The sequence below is a fragment of the Anas platyrhynchos genome, chromosome 21 (assembly GCF_047663525.1).
Source record: "Anas platyrhynchos isolate ZD024472 breed Pekin duck chromosome 21, IASCAAS_PekinDuck_T2T, whole genome shotgun sequence".
NCBI lineage: Eukaryota > Metazoa > Chordata > Aves > Anseriformes > Anatidae > Anas > Anas platyrhynchos.
Window position 1 is genome coordinate 15,584,966 of NC_092607.1, and position 21,090 is coordinate 15,606,055.

The 21,090-nt window shown below is 45.1% G+C and overlaps 1 protein-coding gene across 1 annotated transcript in view; it reads left to right on the plus strand.

Annotated features, from left to right (window-relative positions):
- Positions 1-19,439, plus strand: part of NTSR1 (neurotensin receptor 1) — a 52,245-nt gene extending 32,806 nt beyond the window's left edge. Inside the window, exons 2-4 of the mRNA XM_005029019.5 lie at positions 2,322-2,523; positions 11,993-12,083; positions 14,299-19,439. Of these exons, the coding sequence (XP_005029076.4) occupies positions 2,322-2,523; positions 11,993-12,083; positions 14,299-14,548 (543 nt within the window). The 3' untranslated portion in view covers positions 14,549-19,439. The remainder of the gene's footprint in view (positions 1-2,321; positions 2,524-11,992; positions 12,084-14,298) is intronic.
- The last annotated feature ends 1,651 nt before the right edge of the window (positions 19,440-21,090 follow it).

Consider the following 21,090-nt stretch of genomic DNA (forward strand, 5'->3'; position numbering starts at 1 on the left):
CAATGTATGAGACAGCTCCTCAAGTTTTAAAAGGACTTCCCAACACAATTAGGGAATGAATCAAGACTTTAAAGAAAACTCAGAAAAGACTTTTCAGGTTCTGCATAATTATATTAGGCAAGAGTAATTTTTAACTTGGACGATGCTATTGAGTGAAATCCAATGAGCTCTGAATCCCAGGTGACAGCGTGAAGCATTTCCTTTTGCTCGTTTGCAGGACGCTCAGCAGCTGAAGCAGCACAAACAGCAGTGGGACCACAGGGTTTTCATCGTAGTCGAAAAAATATATATTCTATATATAATATAGAATTTCATAGCTTTTTTTTGGGTGAGCCTGAGCAAAGTCTCTTCACCTGTGTGCACCAGCTCAGCACAGCTGAGGCTAAATTGTGAAGGTTAAATAAATAAAGCTGGTCCTTGACAAGCACACTACTCTGAGTGAAAGCCTGTCATCTTGTGCCAGCTGAGAACTTGGTCCCTGCCGCTTAATGATCTTTCTCAGCGTCTTGAAGCAACTCCAGAAGATAACTTCTTTGTATACAGGAGGCTGTGAGACATGTTAGGTTTTAGAAGACAACACAAGCTTAGAGAAGTGTCATCTATTTAACAACAGAGACCGTCAACAGCTTGCAGCGGTGGGGTATATCTAGGAATTTCCTTGGGAAATTGTCCACAGAAGAGCTCTGTTATTATTACAAGCATAAACCAAGAGACGATGTTCTCACAATGTGGGCTGCTAGAGACAAAACCCAGCTGGTACTTCTACTGCATGCATCGAGCTCTGCAGCACAAGGCTGTACAGAGACTTTAGCTGACTAAAGAAAACTTTGGCAGCAGCAACCCTGCCTGTCTTCACCAAAAGAGGAGCTGTGTCGTGCTTAAATTTATGGACAAAGAAACTGAAGTGCTTCTGATTGCAGGGCACCTGCTACGCACATGATTACGTGCTTCTTATTTCTTTGTTTTAGGGATCCTCTGTTGCATTCTGGGTTGTTGTTTGTTGGGTTTTAGTTTGGTTTGGGTTGATTTTTGTTCGTTCTTCATTTTTCCATTCATCTCTAGTATTTCTGAATCCCTCCAAGGCAAAGAGAATGTATATCTGAACAAGATATCGGGTATACAGCACGTGCCTGGACACCGCAGTGATCATGCTGTGTGTGGTGGTGGTGCAGGGACATCTCCATTTGAGATGTTGGCAGATGAGGCTTTCCTGGGTTTGGGGCTGCAGAGGGACATGGGGTTGGCTCAGGGTGCAAGGTTGCTTCTGTATTTTAAAGCATTGAGCTGCAGATGGGTCTATCTGGGTGGAAGAAGTTAGCGTGCCTTGTAACCCCACCACAGGGCAAAGTTCCCTATTACTTTTTGTAGTTTTGTCCTTTTGTTGGTGTTTCCTTGCTTTTAATAAAATTGCTTCCATGGCAATTTGCAGCATGCAGTTCAATTCTTGTTAATAGTTTGAAATTTTAAACTTTGAGGGGCTTTTGATCTGTCATATACTCATCTCAGGGATGTGCAGTGCCTCCTCCTGAACTGCTGAACAGCAAGGACGAACCCTGTGGGTGCCCAGCAAATCTTTTTCCCCAGGCTTCTGCTTGTTAAACTCGGCTCCAGCAGGTTCCTCAGCAGTGCAGGAGGCCCTCACAAAGGCTTCCTGCTTTTATTTGACACGAACAGCGACTTCCACTTGATTCAATCACGGTTTAATTTGATCCTCCATTTAATTTTATCAAAACTGCAGTAATCAAATAATTTGTACTAAAACCATTATAACTTCCACTTGTTTATTCTGATCAATTTTAATCCGTTAAGGCACAAGGGCTATTGGATAATTTGATTACTGGATAAGGGAAAGCTGTCATTAAATCTACAAGGGAAGGCCAGAGCACAAACTGAAAGTTAAAAACATCCCAAGTAGAGCTCATAATAAAGAAAAAAAATAAGAAAATAACATGCTGTTATTTAGAAGTCATGCTACGCACAATGAAAGCTAAGAAGCATCCTACTGCTTGCAAGATAGAAAGATAACAGCATGTTTTGGTCATGACATTTGTGGCAATGAACAACACTGAAAAGGGGAAGAAAATGTAATTGGGTGCGAGTGAATTTGACTTTCATGAGCATTGACCCACCTGAATGAACGTATGTCAGCGGAGACTGAGCTTTCCCTGTGCTCAATAAGTCTCTAAAACCAAAGGCAGCAGAGTAAGAGGAAGGAAAAGATTTCCACTGCAGGCTGCTCCTCTGCTGCCATGAGAAATGAAGCACAATCTGCTTCACTGACCATTCCTCCTGCCTGACTGTGCCACGTCTCTCTCCCGCAGGTCAACACTTTCATCTCCTTCGTGTTCCCCATGGTCGTCATTTCCGTGCTCAACACCATCATCGCCAACCAGCTCCTGGTCATGTTCAAGCAGGCAGCCCAGGAGAACCAGGTGTGCACCATCGGCGGGCAGCAGACGATGCTCAGCATGTCCATGGAGCCCGGCCGCGTGCAAGCCCTGAAGCACGGCGTCAGGGTCCTGCGTAAGTAGCAGCACATTTTGGCACTGAACTTGTCTGTGTAAATCTGATCTGAAGGTGAATAGGTAGAAATTGGTAAACGCTTTCATCCGAAACATCTTAAATGGGAAGTAACTTTTTTTTTTTTTTAATCCAAATTGCTTCCAACAAATGCTTTGACATTTGCCATAATTGTCCAGTCCTCATCTCAAAGCCTCACATTCTGGAAATTGTATTTGTTTCTTCTCTTGGTCTCTTTCTTCTTCATTTATTTCTTGCTTAGACACCAAGAGTCTTCTAGGGAATTTTATCCTCTATTTCCCTTTATTTTCTTTTTCTCCCAGAGACAGTTTTCTGAGTCCTAATCTTCCCTTAAAGCATACAAAAATTCATTATAGAGAAAGCAAGCTAGGGATTTAAGTAGTGTTTAATTCATTGTGCTCAATGAAGGAGAAGTTGAGAAATGAAAATTGCAAATTTAAGGAAAAATATACTTTGTGTTCTGTGAGACAGAAACAACTTGCTATTACCAATTTCTGCTCCTCCTCCTGTCACTGGGCAGCTCCAGCTCGAACATTTCCCTTTCAGCTGGTGCTGGCCTGGGGCTCCGAGTGTGATGGGGGAACTGATGAAGATTTAAAACTAAAGATATTTTGTGGTGTTGGGTTTCAACAGATCAGCCCGAGTGACCACAAGGCACAGGATGGGCAGCTCCACTGGTGCTGCCCATGGTCACTTACGGCTGCAGATCCCGCTCGGTGGCCCCACGCTGGTGGGGTTTCCTTCCCCTGCTCCCCAGGCAAAAGCTCCTGCTCTGAAGAAGTTCTCTGCTTCACCAGAGGGTACAGAAAATCAGTTTTGCCCTGAAGATACACACACAGAAATGAGTTTCTCACAAACCATCACAGCTTTGATTCAGATTTCCATTTTTGTCTTCCTGACAGAAAAAAAAATAATAATAATTGATTAAATCAGAATGTTTTTCCTCTTCAGAATACTGACTTCCAATTCCAAAGTGTAACAATGTTAAAATGTCACCATTTCTGTTGATTTGATAGCAAAACATTTTTCACACAATCCTTGCCTGAGGCAAGGCAGTGACAGGCAGCGGCTCTGTCGGCAGCAGCAGAGAATTCCCCCGTCCCTGTGCTGCACGTAACCAGGGTCAAGCAAATCTGCGCTGGTGCTCAGTGTCTTACAGCAGCACACCGTGCATCATCATCGTTGCCCCGTGCCTTCCTGGGGGCTGCACGTCACCTTTTTGTGAGCTGTGTTTTTTCTGCTCTCACCAAACTCTGCAACCAATGTTTTGCAAACTCTGACCCAGCCATACACGGTATCACAATAAAGATGTTTTCTCTGTCCTAAGCCAAATTTGCATGCAGCAGAGGGAAGAGAAGAGGAAGAGAAAAGAGAAGAGAAGAGAAGAGAAGAGAAGAGAAGAGAAGAGAAGAGAAGAGAAGAGAAGAGAAGAGAAGAGAAGAGAAGAGAAGAGAAGAGAAGAGAAGAGAAGAGAAGAGAAGAGAAGAGAAGAGAAGAGAAGAGAAGAGAAGAGAAGAGAAGAGAAGAGAAGAGAAGAGAAGAGAAGAGAAGAGAAGAGAAGAGAAGAGAAGAGAAGAGAAGAGAAGAGAAGGAAAAAGGAACTTCCTCTTATATGAATGGTATTAAATTTTGCAGAGCTTTGAGGGCTGGGTATCTAAGTATATTTGGGATGAATTCCTAAGCCCTGTTATTGAAAATGCCTTTCTCCATATTTCACATGCAATAAAGGGTTCACCTTTGCACTTGTAATTACTGCAGTGTTTCAAACAACATTTATAGCTGTGAGCACAAATGGCCATTTATGAACTGCTTGGATGAGCACTCGTAACTTCGCAGAGAGACGAGGCACAATCATCATCTCCCCGCAAGAAGACAGAACGAGCTTCAATATTTGTTTATTCTTCCAGACAGCCACAATTAGAGTAATCACAAATAATCTTTTTCTTTTGCATTTGTTTGCGGATATGTAACGCTACAAAGCAGACCTGCTCGCACACACAGACTCTCCGAGGAAGAGCTTTTGAAGGAATTCAAAAGCAAAACTAGCCCAGCATTTCAATGATTCTGTCAGCAGCAACTTAAGACCTGAATATATGGCTTTATTCCTTTCTTTTTTCTGCAGAGCTCAGGTTCAGACAAAGGTTAAATGAAAGATCCTGCACCCAGGAATTGAGCTGTGCTGTGAAATACTGGATGCCTTAATTAAGTAAGCTGAGGAAAAGACCAAAGAATCTGGTAGCTTTATCGTCTGACAGATGATAAAGCAAAAGCTGTTCAAAAATAGCACGTTAAGATATCTAATAAAATACGCCAGCTCTGGATTTACACTGGGAGAGCCCTCGTGAGCATGAAATGGTGTTTGCTAGCTGAAAGCTTTCCGACTGGTGGTTCTCATTGCAAGGCTCTTGGTAGCTGCAGTGCTTTGGCCCCAGTTTCCATAAGGAAAGAAATCCTGGCTCTAGAGAAGCCACCAAAAACCCCCATTAGATTTTTCTCCAGATTTTTCCAGCTCTTTTTCCCAGGGGATGCATCCCATGCAGTGCACTGTGCCTGTGCCACAGGCAATCCACCGGGTACGCCATGGCTTCAAACACCATGCCTGTTGAGAAAAGGAGTCAGAACCCCAGAAAACATCGGATCCTATTAGGCTGAGGGGTTTCCTCTCCTGCATCTTGCTTTAGAACCGAGCCTCAGTGCTCCCAGGACGGGGCTGTACTTCCCTGCCCTCCTCTTGTGCTCCTGCCTCCTGCTGGCAAGTGAGCAGCTGCCTTTTCTCACCTCTGCTCCAACAGCTCACACCTGACGCTCTCCTTTCAGTGTTGTACACTTATCTAACATCAAGAAGGGAGACTTGTTGTGGATAATAACAGAGAGACCTACATCTACGGCTGTCATTCCCCGGGCATTGCTCGGTGGTGGTGGGAGAGCATCCCGCACCTCATTTCCCCCTCAGCACTGAAAACCAGCCCTTCTTGCTCTGAATAATAGGCTTGATTTCTTCTTCTCCACACCAATTTTTGCTTTTGTTATGTATTGCAAAGTTTAGAGAAGTCTGCAGACATGAGGGCTTTGGTCCTGAAGGTCTGAATTGGTGTGGCAATGGGTCAGAGGTGGCACCGCGGGGCGCTGGGCAGCGATGCGCAGACATTGTGTGCATCTTCGTGGTCTCCTCCCTGCAGGGAGGGCAGAGTGGCTGCTTGTGCTCTTTCTGGACTGAAAAAGATCCAGCAAATATGAAATCCATTGTCAGTTTTGCCTGTGTCTCACCACATCACGCAGAAAGGCTCTTTTTATCCAGCAAGTGTTGCTTCGTTTCATTTTTCAGATGCACTTGACTACTGGAGGTGCTTAATTCACATTTACTTTTGTCACCTCTTCCTCACAACTTTTTTTTTTTTTTTTAAACATCTGAGCTGTCTGAAAAGCAGCAAAACCAAATGCGGGTACACATGATTTATCCTGGCCTCCATGGCATCCAAAACCATCTACCCAGACTGGACAAGTTTATGGAAGGTAGTGGGGAAAGAAAAATGGCACTTGTCCACACTAATAAAACTGTTGGCACAAAATCAGGCTTTGTGAGGGTCAAAGTATTTTCCATTTCCAAAGGTAAACTTTGGCCTGAAGTACAGAAAGCTTGTTTTTGTCTTAAGGGTGAAATGTTTCAGAACACATCAAACTAGCGCTCAGAAAAGAAATTTTTGCAGTTCATGGTTTGATGAGATCGGAGCAGCAAAAGCCTTTCTTCCTTCTTCCACATCTACTGAGAGAATGTACTTATTTATATTATAATGGTCAGGCTAACAGCTTCATTCAAAATGTCCACAACATCATTTTCCTCCTCTTTGATAGTGTTTTCTTGGCTCTGTCTGACTTTGGTCGTGCACAAAATAATTAGGGAGCTCGGGATCAGGGAACTGTCAGCCCAGCTGCCTGTAAGCCAGCTCGTTAATTCATTAAGCGTGTGATTCCTGATTGCAATTCCCTCTCTGCTGTCAGCATTCTCCAGGTGTGAGGATCCCAATTCGGAGAGCTCCAGGACCTGGCAGCTCTCCAGCTCTTTTCTGAGGATAACTGGGCAATGTTTGGGCAATGCAGTGCTGCCGCTAACGATACCTCCCACCAAGGGATTTCAACCCTCCCTTGCCCAGCCAATACAGCTTCCAGGTCTCCAAAAATAAGCCACCTCCACTTTTTGTGTGTTGTTTTTTTTTTTTTTGGACTTTTGTTGTTGTGTTGTTATTTGTTGGTTGTATTGGAAGGGTGCTGGGGAGCTGAGTCTCTTGGGTGCTGTGTGATACTGCATGGAAGGGTGAATCTGATTGCTTGTCCTGACACACCAACCATTTGAGAAGGCATAAAACTTGCTAAATTAATCTGAACTACAGCACCAAGTCTTAAACACATAGAGGCATGCACACACCCTTTAAAACAAGCATCTTTCAGCAGCTAAAACCCTGTACATGCTGTCCAGACTATTGCACACCAGATCCAGAGGCAATACAAACCTTTCCAGTCTCATTTTCACATGTACAGCTACTGAAAAATCAGGGCATACTTGAGCTTGGCTCAGGCTGAAAGCGCTATTTGGCCAACATCCTCTTCTCGAATGGGGACAGTTTTGTGACATAGACTAATTGTCCCCATCCACACACCAGGCTGGTTCCCGCAGCGACTGGAAGGAGTTGCTGAATGGCACAGATGAGCACGGAGAACAACGTCGAGGCAAATTGATGGACGTAAAGGGGAGGCTTTGCACGTCCCTGGGTGGACGTTGGCTAAGCCTGTTAGTGTGATCAGTTCCAGGTAGCATTTGCTCCGTTACATGAGCTGCTTAATGAAAGCAGTCAGAAAGCACTTAGAGAGGTTTAAGCAATTGAAACAATATCCTTCAGTCTCCCACCATTGGCTGGGTGATGCTTCAGTGAGGTGCTTCTTAGGAGAGGAAATTAAGCCATGTTTTTTTATTGAAAACCTGAGAATTTCTAAATTGTGATTCTGGGGCCTCTTCACTTCTTCAAGTAATACCAGGCAAATGCCAAGTGTTAAGGAAGCATGCGTGCAGCCTACATGTTTCATTCCTTTGTGTGTGAGTAATTCCCCTCCTGAATTAAAGTCCTGAAGAATTCATCCATTCCTCTTCTTGGCTGTTCCAAGTCTGAGCTCTCACTTTGAGGAGAACACCGCAGAAGAATGGGCAGAGCCCTTCTTACCTTCTTACCCTGCTCCTGCTCCTGCTCCTGCTGAGCCGGCGTTGCAGTTCAGGTGCTCGTAGCTGCAGCTCTGAAGCCTTGGTCACTGCAGAAGGACGCAGCAAACACATCCTCAGAGCCCCCCTTGCAAGCTGAAACAGCTCAGGGAGGAATAAAAGACACATGAGATAACATGTGGGGAATTAAGAGGGGCTGTAAAGGATGTCAGCTTGGGTTATAGCAGATCTTAGCAAACAGAAAGAGCCTTGAACCTGGTGAGGAGAAGGCGAGAGCCCTCATCTGTCCTTCAAAGGGGAAATTCTCTGTCTTTCTTCTTCCTTCTCCTCCAAACACCCTGACATCCCTGGAGGAAATGACACGAACAAAGCTCAAATTGAATGCAGCACCTTCTTTCTTTTCATAAAGATTGCTTTACAAGGGAACTTGGGAAGAAGCCCTGGTCTGCACAGTGCTGGCATGGGCATGCTGCTCGCTGGGCCCTGTTCTTTGCTTAGCTTTTAACCTTCCTATTTTGCCTTGCTCTTTTTGGATAAAACCAGGTCTTGTTGGTGCCAGGGGATGTTTTAACCACCAGCATGAGCAGAGCCAGGAATTCACATCCATTTTCAAACCCGTCAGCTGAAGCCACTGAAAATCAGAACTGGAGCCTGAGTATGAAACTTTGTTTTTTGAAACCTTTTAAAAAGTTTTTCTATTTATTCTGATATCTGAAAATAATATGGAAAGATAAAAGCAGACCTCTGGCTGCACTGGAATGGAAATCAAGTCAAATCTCATATTTACACTGCTCAGTAATGAGTACAAGAGCACAGGGGGATTGCATCCCGCAAACACTGCATCTTCACCAGTTTCTAAAGGAGCTGAGGGCTCCCCAGACCCTTTCTTGTTCCCAGTTTCTCTTCTTTTTTGCTCTCCCAGGCACTATTGGTGCATAGTGGTGGTCTCCAGTCTCCACTGGTGGGGATCGACTTTTATGGAAATCCTTTCTTCTGCAGCCTTCTGACCCAAATACCAGCATAAGCAGTTTTCATTTTACTAGGCTCATGCCCACATTGTAACTACCACAACCCCTAGTCTGGGGCCTGCTGGAATAAATATTGCCGACGACCTGTCAGGTACTGCATCATGTTAACATAAACAGCGCCTGGAGCTTTAGCGAGGCACTGCCAGCCACATCTGCACTTGGCCCAGCTCTCTCCATCTTTCACATCAAACCGCACGGTGACGTGTTCCCTTTGGGATAGATCCTCTTGTAACAGCACCAACTAAATAAGAGCACAGACCCAAGGAGCTTTGAATACACAGGGGCTGTTTCTCCAGAAACCAAAATTAATGCAGATCCCTGCCGTGAGTCCCATTACACTGCCTTATAGGTTATTCGGTACCAGCCAGAGCATGCATTCCTTGAGCATTGCTGGAGATGTGACATTGCTGATGTGCTGAGCCTCAGGAAAGGCTGAGAGATTTTGCTCCAGTAGCTCTGTACCTACCCAAACAGCTCCTGCCTTTGCCCACAAGTTCTGATATGCTGCACGTATTTCAGCTCCCCTCGAAACACAAAGGAAAAGTGGTAAATTGGCCAAAATTGCCGCAACAAAGCTATCAGGGAGGCTGGGTTGGAGCTTCTCTGGAGGTCTTACCAACTGCAGACGCAGCTGAAAGCAAGAGCAGCATCTATTCTCTCCCTCCACTGGACACTGCCAGGGCTTTGTACATGTGAGGTATTGCTCCAGGTTCATGCTAACACCGTGCCAGTTTTCTGAGACATTGGCCCTGGACAAGGGCTGCTTCCCAGCCAGAGCCCCAGGATACACACAGTAAAACAAAATACTCACTGCAATTTAATGCAATTTAACTTCCCGGATTGCTTCCACATTCAGTTTAGTCTGAAAGTCAAGACTGGCACGGTTTAAATCTTCTCTTGCACAATGTAAAAGCTGTCGCTCAAAATTTATGTTTCCTGCGTGATAAACAGGGGCTTGCCGCGCCACCGCGCCTCCTTCCTCCCTGCCCTTCCTCCTTGGGATGTGGTTCAAACAGGCAGAGAACTGAGCCACAACAAGACCAAATAGAGAATTATAGGATGCAATAATTCAGGTTTAAATACGCTTTTAAATTAGGAGTCTGAGTTCAAAGGGAAATGAAGACCCAGCCTGGTTGGCTTGCCCAGGTCTCCCCTCTGCTCCCAGCCTCACAGGTTTGGCACCTCGTTTGCTCAAATGTGGGAAATATCAAGAATTAATGGAGCAGCTCTGCTCCTCTGCAAACCACATTTCCACGTGGCAATTGAATTAATTAGAAGTGAGGGAAGGGCCTGGTTCTGATGCAAGTCATGCACCTCTACCTTTCCAGCAGAGCAGGGGAGCAGCCGTGCTCTCTGCACAGAGGCAAACAAGTCACAGGCTTCTTGAATTTTTTAGTTCAAAAAACTGAGGCATGAAATCTCAGAAACGGCCCAAATCCATCCCCTTAGTGGTGTCTTTTTAGACTGCTGAAGAGCTGCAGGCCCTGTAGTGATGGATTACATCTGCAATCACAACGGCCATATAGCAACCAAAACTACTCAGATTGAAACAATGAATTCAACTGGACTATAATAATATATAATAATATAATAATAATATATAATTATATAATAGATAATGATATATCATAATGAATTCTTATTCTAGAGAATAAGAACAAACTCTCTAGCCTTCTTTCCCAAACCTGTCCTTTCCAATGCCTAAAACTTTACTGATTAAATGACTTTTTCAGCATTCCTGGAAGATGCTTTCCTACATCACACAGGCTGACGCTAAGAGAATTTCCCCATCTCCACTGTTAGTAACATGTTTAATAAACGCGATAATGTGGGCTTGAAATAAAGCTGTGAGTACAGAGCTGGACACCAAGAATTATTGGATTTCTGTACAAATTGCTCAGTGACTCCAGCCTTGATGACACTCCCAGAAAGAGGGCACAGACATTTGCCTCCCCACCCCTGCCCCACTGGAGGGGTGGAAATTCACTGCATTTACTGGAGCCTCCCCTGTGCTTCTTGACTGTGTAATGGCAATGGGAAGATGCAGCCACAGGCAGTCTTGCTCCTCATGGACTGTTTTTCAAGGGATACGCATCACTTCTCTGTAGTCACATAAATATTTTCAGTCCCAAGGCAGAGAGAAATGCAACTTTGGCCTCCAAGTGCCAAGTAGCTTGATAAGAGCTCTGCTGCTTCCTAGCCCTTTACAGGTCACATAAAGGACAAGAATAATGTGGCCCTTATTGTCTGTAGAGCAAATTTGGGATAAAAAAATTAACATAATCATTTTGTTTAGTCTTGATTTTCTTCTTGGGTTTTATTGTGTTATGTTTTAACTGAGATTTCTTTGTTTCCTGCTGGGATTCTGCCAGAATCCCGTCATTTCATACAGAGGTTGAAATACATATTACAAAAGGAAACAAGTCTTTCCCTTGATTGCCTGATATATCTGCTTTTTAATCTATATTGACGAACGCTCAGCACCAGAAGGGCTTTTATCCTTCAGAGTTTTTGCATTTTGTTTCTCATTGGTTGATGATCCCTGGCTAGAATGTGGAGAGGAAGAAAAACTCTCATCCTTCTCTTTTTGCTCTTTAATTAAGGAGTTGTATGATGGCAATGTCCAGACCCAAGCATCTTGTAATCACTGTCTCAGGTACTGCACAAATATAGAACAAAAGGCCGAGCTCTGCCACCACAAAGCAGCTCCCGAGGCTGTTTAATGATCCCAAGCACCATGGGGACTGTGGCCAGTGGCTCCGCATAACCAACTAATGGGATTACAGCGTCCCTGCTTCCCTGTCTACCTGCATGAAAAACATCCACTAACTGCTTCTCTGAGCACTGTAGACAAAATACCTGGCGCTGTAAGGGCATAAAACACAAGGACAGGTGCAAATGCAGAGCAGTTTCATTTAGCCTGCGTCTGAACTAGGCATCAACCATCCCTTATCTGCGCTGTATCTTTTGTTCATAATGTCACTGCTTCCATGCTTATAGATATTTTCTATTATTTCTGTTATGCCTGTTTTTACGGACATTTTCAGGCTGCTTTTCCCTCCGGGTTATTAATTCTTGGCACAGCAGGAAGGTAAGAACAAAGTGGGGCTTTAGGAAATCAGTTTATGCTGATAAGCACCTCTTCACACAGGTCCCTTTCTCACCCACGATGAAGAATTGCTCGCGAAAAGTTAACTTTTTTCATTCTTTGCAGGTGCTGTGGTGATCGCCTTTGTGGTGTGCTGGCTCCCCTACCACATACGGCGCCTCATGTTTTGCTACGTCCCCTCCAGCCACTGGACAGAGTGAGTGATCGGGGCTTAGTGGGGCCTGGGGAGCAGAGGTGTGACCACGGGGTCAAAGCCTCAACCTCTTAATTGGTTTGTTCTTTATTATGGATTTCTTGCCGTGATTGCCAGACAAAATCAGGAGTCCTTGCTTTATCACCTAAATCCCCCAGGTGTGGGAGGGGAAAGCATCAGCTTGCCCTGAAATGCATCAGCAGCCCTTCCTGCCGTGGCTGTGGCCACAGAATCGCCCCCACTGGCAACGCTGATGGATATTCACCTTTGGCAGCCCTTGATGAGATGATATTTGGCAGAGGCGTTTATGCATCAGAAGTGGATCGCCGTCTCCGTGGTGGAGATATCGATCACCGGCCCCAGGACAAGGCAGCTCCTGTCAGCGCAGTTTCATTCCCCAGCGCCACCTTCCCTTAGTGACAGGAGAGATTACGCAGATGAGAAAATAACCAGGCTGCTCACTGAGGGTATTTACTGGGTTTTAAAGCGAGTGGATCAAAATTAAATACCAGTAGTTGTCACTGAGGGACAGGTACCTACACACATTGCACACCTACGCTGAACGCACGTGCGATGCTCACAGACGGCTGCTGGCAGCCTTTCTGCCACATCAAGCCAGGTCCCTTGGCAAAGCAGCCACGGAACTGTTTATTCATTTCAAATATGCAATTAAGAGCTCATTATGTCCAGGGATATAAACCTAGTTTAGCCTGACAGAGAGATGGCATGAGAGGTGCTCAGTGAGAGATGCTTCCCTCCTGCCACAGCGCTGCATCCCTCTTCCCTCTGGAACCAGCTCTGCTTCCTGCAATGTCCAGGAAACGAAAAAATCCTTGATACCAAGAAGCTGAGCAACAAGGAGACATTAAAATTTCATAAACGCCAAAAGCAAATAATAGTAATTTATGATACAGCAGCCTCCTGAATGGGATTGTACATCCATCCGTAGTAAAAGCCAAACCCTATCTTTAATCATGAAAACAATAGAGCTTGAGGCACACACTGGGGCCAACTGTGGTGTCTTGTTTGCTTTCCTATAAGTAAAGTACTTAAAGCAGCAATCAATTCTGTAGTGCCCGCGTTTGCTATGAGCAAAAGGGGTAGAGAATCCCATCAGCAGTTAGTGTGAATTTATGCATTGTGGTTGCATTCACTTTTTTTTTTTTTTCTTTTTTCTCTTCTATTAAAAGCCATGAGTGATTTTAGGAAAACGTTGAATTTACAGGCATGTTATGAATGCTGAGCTATCAGTACGGTAGCTAATCAAGAGCTCGCAGCAGCTTGACATAATCATTTATAAATGAAATGCATGTGCCTGCCCTAGAAGAAGATAAATCTGCGTTAAATTAATTCTTCACAACTACATTGAGAAACTCTGCTCCTAAGAGTTGGATGGGCCAGGCAGTACTTGGCAGGGCTGAGGGGGCCGTGGGGGAGTGGTGATGTACTCCAGCACACGGCTATTTATCTTTTGTTAGACAGTGCTCAGACTAACAGAAAGGTCTGTGGTTTCCACTGAGATAAATGATCCCGAGGAATGTTTTCCTGAAAATGAGACCCACGTTGTTTATAAACCCTTTACCATCTCTCAGATGTTGATCTCAGTTTTCCCAAAGAAAGCTATTTCAGAAAGAAACAAAAATAACTAAGTGTTTTCAACCAGTTCTAGCTGAAAACATTATCTTGTGGTGGTCAGGATGTGTTTAAAAGCACGCTGTCATCAGCCTGCCCCCAGAACAGAGAAAACCATCCCAGAGCACAGACAAATCCCAACACGGGGACCCACCAAAGAAGCTGGCGCAGCTCTCGCTGCCTGGGGAGGAGATCGCTGCTTCTCTTACAGGGTCTTGGCTCATCCGCAGGCTCTGTCTACCAGAATTGCAGCCAGAAAGTCAAGCTCATGTATATGCATGACACGGAAGCAAATCTCCAAGTGGTTTCTCAGTTTCAAGCGAGTCTATTTTCAAAGGCAAAATAAATATGTGAGGTAAATATCCCATCCAGTCCCAGGGCATGAATGAGTTTTGAACTGATAACAACGGGGGCAAGAGCTCTGTAAAGCTATTTGACCTACATTTGTCCAGTGGCAGCTGACAACACAGGGCACATAGCAGAGAAAGCTTAGCTGGAAGAACAACTTACTCTTTTTTCACCCTTGTGACTTTGAATTCTTTCAGTTCTCCACACTCAGACTTCTGTCTTTCATCTGTCCTTCCAGTTTCCTTTACAACTTCTACCACTACTTCTACATGCTGACCAACGTCCTCTTCTACGTCAGCTCGGCCATCAACCCCATCCTGTACAACCTGGTGTCTGCAAACTTCCGACAGATCTTCCTCTCCACGCTCACGCTCCTGTGCCTGCCGTGGAGGAAGAAGAAAAAACGCCTGGCCTTCACCAGGAAATCCAACAGCATCTCCAGCAACCACACGTTTTCCAGCCAGGTCACAAGGGAAACAACGTACTGAAGCCAAAGGAGGAAGGGAAATGCATTTCATCGTGGAGTCATAACTCGAGAGAGGCCTCTGTGACTTTCAGGCATGGTCTCCAAATTCACGTAACACAAGCGTGTTTAGCAAAGTCATTTTTGTCGGGAAAAATAGGCTTCGTTCTGCCAGTAACTTTGAGGTTATTTTAACGCATTGGCCTTGCCTCTTTGTGAGTAATGTCTACACATTTTGTAACTTCGGTCTGGCATAAATCCAGGTGCAGTGCTAACTGGGAAGCCAATATATGTTAAACGTAAGCAAATTCATACTGCATTTCATCCTTTTCTCAAGGCAGAGATGCCATTTCCATGTCCAAGGGTTCGAGATCACATCTCTTGGCAGCAGCGAGCAGAGTCTGACGAGGAGAAAGCAGTTTTGAACAGGGAGGGATGTTTTTGGAGAAGGGACATGCTCATCTATGGGATGTTCAATGAGCAAGGAGTGAAACCTCAGGGAGCCAGGTGGTGGGTTTATAAATAGATCTAAATTGTTATATGACCTGGGTGCTCAATCGAGCCACGATGGTTCCTTGAACTTAAATACCAACAGATGATGCCTTACTTAGATTGGGCTGGGAGTAGCCTGGGATCATCGTTCACTTTAGGGCATGTGTAGTGCCTGGCACAGCGAGCCCTGAACCCCCTGCTTTGGGTACTGCAACACCAGTAACAGAGTCTCTGGCAAAGCCAGGAATGCAGAAACTGTGCCCAGCTGGAGTGCTGCAAATGAACAGAAATGGAAAATCTTCCTTATGCCACACAGCCAAACCCTGCATTTTTATTTATTTATTTTTTCCTAGGCTCCAGTCTGCTGAGAGAAGAGCAACCTGCCCCATTTCTGTGGGACTCTCAGATTTTTCACAATCTGATTCCAGTTTTACTTGTTTCCGCACTATTTTCACACAGCTGACATTTCATGGGTTATCAGTTGTAGGCGGCAGGGCCTCTTTTTCTACCTTTTCTTTTATTTTTTTTTGCTACCAAACCTGCTATCTTACTGATCTGCACATACACATCTTCAGATAGTGCAAATGAAGAACACAGGACAGTCTAAGCTGGGGAGTCTTAGCTCTAAAACAACTTTAACAAGTCAGAGGAGCAGCAGCGAGAGCTGTTTGCAGCAAATCCAAGTTTGGGACAGCCAGAGGTTGTGCTGAACCATGACTATGAGCACACTCTTAAAAAAAAAATGGGATCAAAATAAGAGAATATAAAGCTTATCTTCTCTTCCCCTTCTTTCTTCACCTTGATTTTTGCTTTGAATTTGAAATTTCTCAGCTGGCCAGGATGGGTAGCATGAGGTTTTCGCCCTTACGGTCCCACCTCTAACAGCCAACTGGGAGATGCAACAAATTCTCTCGAGCCTTTAGCACCAGAAGTCACGGGTCTCTGGGACAAAGCCAAAGGGTCACAGCACCACGCTGTGACCTGCACGAACCTGGGAACCAAACCATCATCCTGTGCAGCCTGTGCTTGATTTGCTGTTAGGAATCTTGTGTCCCTCTTCACACCAAGGCAGAAACTACATTGGGTCGGTCCCTGCCCACATGCTCCCTGCCGGTGCACTCCTCCTACATCTCACACCCTGGACAGAGTCAGAAACCCACCCAGTGAGCCTCCAGTTACGCTCACACAACGGTGAGCCAAAGACATCCTATCAGGAAAACCTCACATTTTGTTAAAGGTCTGGCTTTGACAAAGGGAGACAGTGACAAACCATTGCTAGCCATTCAGACAGACTCCAAAAAAGAGGTGAGCAGTGTCAGGGCAAAGGGCAGACCGGAGAGCACTGCTAAGGCTGGCTTTTAGCTGCAAGAAGGGCTGTTCTCTGGCGGTGACACACATTGCTGTTCATTTCTTCTGCTCAGAGCAGCTGTGGGAAAGCCAGTGGCTGCAGATCGCTCCTGGTCAGAAGCACAGAGCTGGCTACTACCACGTAGATCTGGCTACAACCAGCCGTGACTTACAACGGCACCTAGCAGGGATGGGGAAATTATTTTAACGCCTAGTACAGAACCACTCCAAAAGAAAGGGCTCCAAATAGGAATCAGCAGGGTCTTAGTTCCCTCTGATTCAGCCAAACTACAGGCTTTGTCCTGCCATGCCTTCTCTTAATTTCTTGCCCTGGTTGCACGAAACAGAGGGCAGAGTTTACAATTGACAAAGCACTTTTGTTGCTCGTTTGCAGTTGACTCCTCTTCAGTAAGAAAAACTGGTAATGGGACAAATAAATAAGAGAGGCAAAAAGGAGACTGGTCTCTCCTTGGAAGGAAATCTGTGAGGAACCAGCAAATGCTATCATGTTGGTGTTTAATATCGTGTGTGTGTGTTAGAAATGGCTTGGGCAGGCTGGAGGAAGAAGCTATAGACCTTACGTGCTGCCTTGTGGGCTATGTACTACGTGTAGGAACTGCAGAACCATGGGCAGACTTACTTGTGTACTCTTGGTTTACTCACTGTTGCTGCCTTCATCTATGTCTGTCCAGTGAAGCTCAGTCAATTTTGACTTTTATGGGGGACTGCAGCTGCAAGCAGCAGCCCTAAAAGAGGCAGGTTTGTACAGGCATGGGGGAGATGCAGCACTCATGGCAGCTTGGCAGCTTCCAGCTGAATAAGACAAAGAGGTTGAGGTGGCCACACAGCAAATAACATGGTGTGGGCATCATCTGTAACAGACCCTATAAAGCCACTCATCTCCACTGCCTTCACTGCTCCTGTGCTACAGGAGTCCAGGTACAAGGAGCAGAGGAAGAAGAATCTTAATGTCACACGCTTACTGCTGGCCTTCAAGGCAAGACAATGTTTAAATGGCTCTGGAGAGGACCCACACTTTTTAACTTCACATCTAAAAAGAGTCAACAGCTGGGAGGTGGTGTCGGAAACCTCCTGTGGAAGCTCCAACTGTGCATTGCTTTGACTTTTGTTAGGATTTAACATCCTGCATGTCTCGGTTGCTTTTGAATATCCACCTTTGAAATGTTTAAAGTTACTACTATGCTTGTTAAACACCAACCTGCTGAAATGCGCTTGATTAGCTTAGAAAACATTGTACAAAAAATGTTGTCTCACATAAGCTGTTTGGCTTTGATTTTCATTGCTGAGACACACCGGCGGTTTACAGAATTTTTGATCACAGCTCTGAGAGAGTGGTAGGTTTATTTCGGGTTTAACATGAAAATGGGAATGAGCTGGAGTGAAAATGAACTGATCAGAAACTTCTGCAATGTTTGTTGGGCTACACAAATCCTGCAGAGCTGCTCATGTTGGGAGATTTATCCGAGCAGTTTACTGGTTTCTAAAGCTCTGCTTCTGCAGTTTTAGTGGGTGCAGACCTAAGCCTATGGCCTTAACCTGAGAGTGCAGCTCAAAGCTACCTCTTCCACAGGGCAAATCTGACTACCTGAGCTGAGAAGTGGGAGTTACAGCTGGTTTCACCCTCTTCCTCCTCCCCACCTAGTTTTGCTGTATCCAGCATAGAATATTAGTGTCCCTGAGCTCAAAGAAGTGAGGATAACTCAGTACAAGGCCCCGCGGTTTTGTAGATGAACGCACGGTACTCAAGGGAAGAAGGCACAAAAAGCCTGGTATATACCAAGGATATCTGTCAGAAAAATGGTTCTCTTTCTTTCCATGCCTTTTAACGATGGTTGAGCAACTAACACAACAAGGTTTGGCTTTAAACCTGATCGAGTACAAGTGGCTTTTGCCATTAGACAAAATGCATGCTCTCATCCTTCGTATTCCTGCCTTGTCTGAATTCTCTGCTGGGGCAGAGGGGTAAGCATTCATGCAGCACGCTGCTAATCTATGCAAATTTCCTCTAAGTGTTTTGAACTGTTTGTTTCAAGTAAAAAATCTGTTGAACCCACAGATGTGAAGTGCTGCCAGATGGATTCAGAGGGATTCCCATCTGAAGAGAGACTACCAAGTGACCTCTCCAGATATTATTTTCAGCTTTCATTTATCTTCACAGCATTCTAGGCAGGGCCATCCATTTGGCAGCGTGTGAAATCAGATTTCCCAAGTCGTTATGCTATTCAGAAATTTCCCCCAGACAGGACTTTCTCACCAAAGGCCCAGTATGCATCAGAGTTCGAACGCTCTGCTGAGTTTGTCTTTTGGTAAAGTGCACGAGATCTCGCTTCAGCGGCGGCGCCGGTAAAGAAGAAACCTAAATGGAAAGGTTGGTGAGGAGGGTTAGCAGGACACAGGCAAGAGTCACGGGACCTTTGCATTTCTAGCATCAAACATTTAGGGAAATGTTAGTCGGGTATCTTCCTGACCCTGTCGTTTGGTGGCTGTTTCAACAAAGCTATACCTGCTGGAGCTCTGTCTGATTCTTGACATCACAGATGAACCTTCTGTTTTCAGTTTGGAGTCATTCAGTAGAGAACCAGAAATTGCTAAAATCCATGGTGCTGTGTCCTGGCTTTGTGATCAAGAGTCCTTCCCCAGCTGTGCCACCTGATAGTCCTGCACATACTGTATCTATGGTAAACATTTTTTGAAGTGCACCTTTTTTTATTGCTTTTTTTTTTTTTTTTTCTGAAATACAAAATGTTGATGTGCTTTATTTTCTGTGGCCTGTTGTGCAATGGGAAAAAAAATGAATGTTAAAAGTGTGTCAGAGTCTCCTTTGTATGAGTTTCTGTGACAAAGGGAAGGAAGAGGGTGTGAAATCCTTTTGTATAGCAATGGGAAACACTCTTTCAATGTAACATGATATTATTGATACTGTATTTACTGATCAAACAGTAATGAAATGGTTACTTCCTGATATTAGCCTTTGTACTGTATGGTATTTTACTTCGTTTTATTTTATTTTGTCGTTTATTGATCCTAAGAAATAAATATCTGAATTTAAGGCTTTGGGCTGATTATGCTTGACCTGGTAGCTGTGCTTGGATCATACAGCCTGCTTACCACAGCAGGCTATCTGACTGCCCATCCTGAGCTGTGAAATCACATCAACCTCCAACCGACCACTGCAACCCCTCTGCAGAAGGGTCCTGAGCGCTCCTGTGCCACAGCAAGCTCTGGCTCTTTGGCACCAATGCTGTGTCCAAACGCCAGCTTGTGTGTGCACCTGCAAGTAGGCAAACAAAGGGGTGAGAAGCCTGGCTTGGGCTGAGGGAGACACTGATCAGTGAAGATCAACCTGAGAAATTCCTCCCGAAGCCTGGCAAAATCAGAGAGTCCGTGCTGGTTCAGAGTCCAGCCTGCTGTGGTGTTAGGAGCAGCAGCAGAGAGCATCCAGCTCCCGCTGGTTGAACTCCTGGGCTCTGAGTGTGTGGCATGCACAAGGCTGAAGTATGGGAGTGGAGATCTTCCAGCCATCAAGAAAGACCTGTGCTGCACAGATCCAGGTGGGAATACACGAGTTTTGCTGCTTTCCAAACTCCTGCTTTGCTTTCCTTGCCTGCTTGCTCTCCCCCATCGCAGAGCAAGCACTAAAACCGTTCTGTCTCAGCCATTACTTCTACAGTAGCTCTGCCTAGGACACTGGACAGATTGGGGCTTTTTTGCACTTGGAGCTGCAGGTCCACAGCAAAGGAGACAGCCCTGGCCCCAGAGAATTTGCTGCTGAAAGACAAAGCAGGTTTATTTACTGTGCCCTAACTGTGAGCCTTTCCCTCCTACCTTCCTCTCTCTTTTGCATGGCTCATTTCCTCCCGGCACTGATTTTTCTAACACAGATGTAATTTCGTAAGAACAGGACGCTTAGGTATTGCCGACTAGATTAAAGTGTCTTTACACATAATGAGCAAAAATCAGTCAGCTCCATTCCCCCTGCAGCTCCCAGGTAAAGTTCTGTCATGAAATAGCTCAGCCGATCTCCAGGAAAACCCACAAAATCTTCACAGTTTTCAGCCATTCAGCCCGACTGTTTTGATTTCTTACAGCATGAAAGGTTGCTTGGAAAGCAACAACAAAATATAGTTTAAATGTTTGGAGTCATTCACGGCCACAAAATTCGTCTTTTAAATCCTAGCTGAGATTTTCTGCCTCTCCAAAAGCATTTTGGTGCTGCTTCTAGATGAGAAGAGCAGGAGCCACTATTGCTCCTACACGACCAATTATTGAAGAATCAAATCATTTATCTGATGGATCCTTTTATTTGGTATTTAGCCTTGCTCTGTTAGAGGGTGTATTTTCATTTTGCTGCCCACAGACCTACAGTGACTGCCCTCAGCAGAGAAAACCCATACCATGCAGCCATGGCCTCGTCTTCTGGCTGCATGGGATTTTTCTTCAGGGCAGGATGCCCCCAGTGGAATCGCCAGTGCTCATGCAAAAACCCAGACCAGGTTCATACAGGGGGTGAAAAATGTTGTCCTCTGCCCGTGAATTCTCTAGCTCAGGACCAATTTCTTCAAAAACTCCTGGGAACCCGAGAGCCTCAGTCCACCCATGCACCCCTCCCACCCCTCTCATGCAATGAGGCCTCACATCATGCCCCACCATGAAAAGGAAAGCAAAAAACTGTGAGTCGATGAGTTTCTTTGTTTCTTTTCCTTTTAG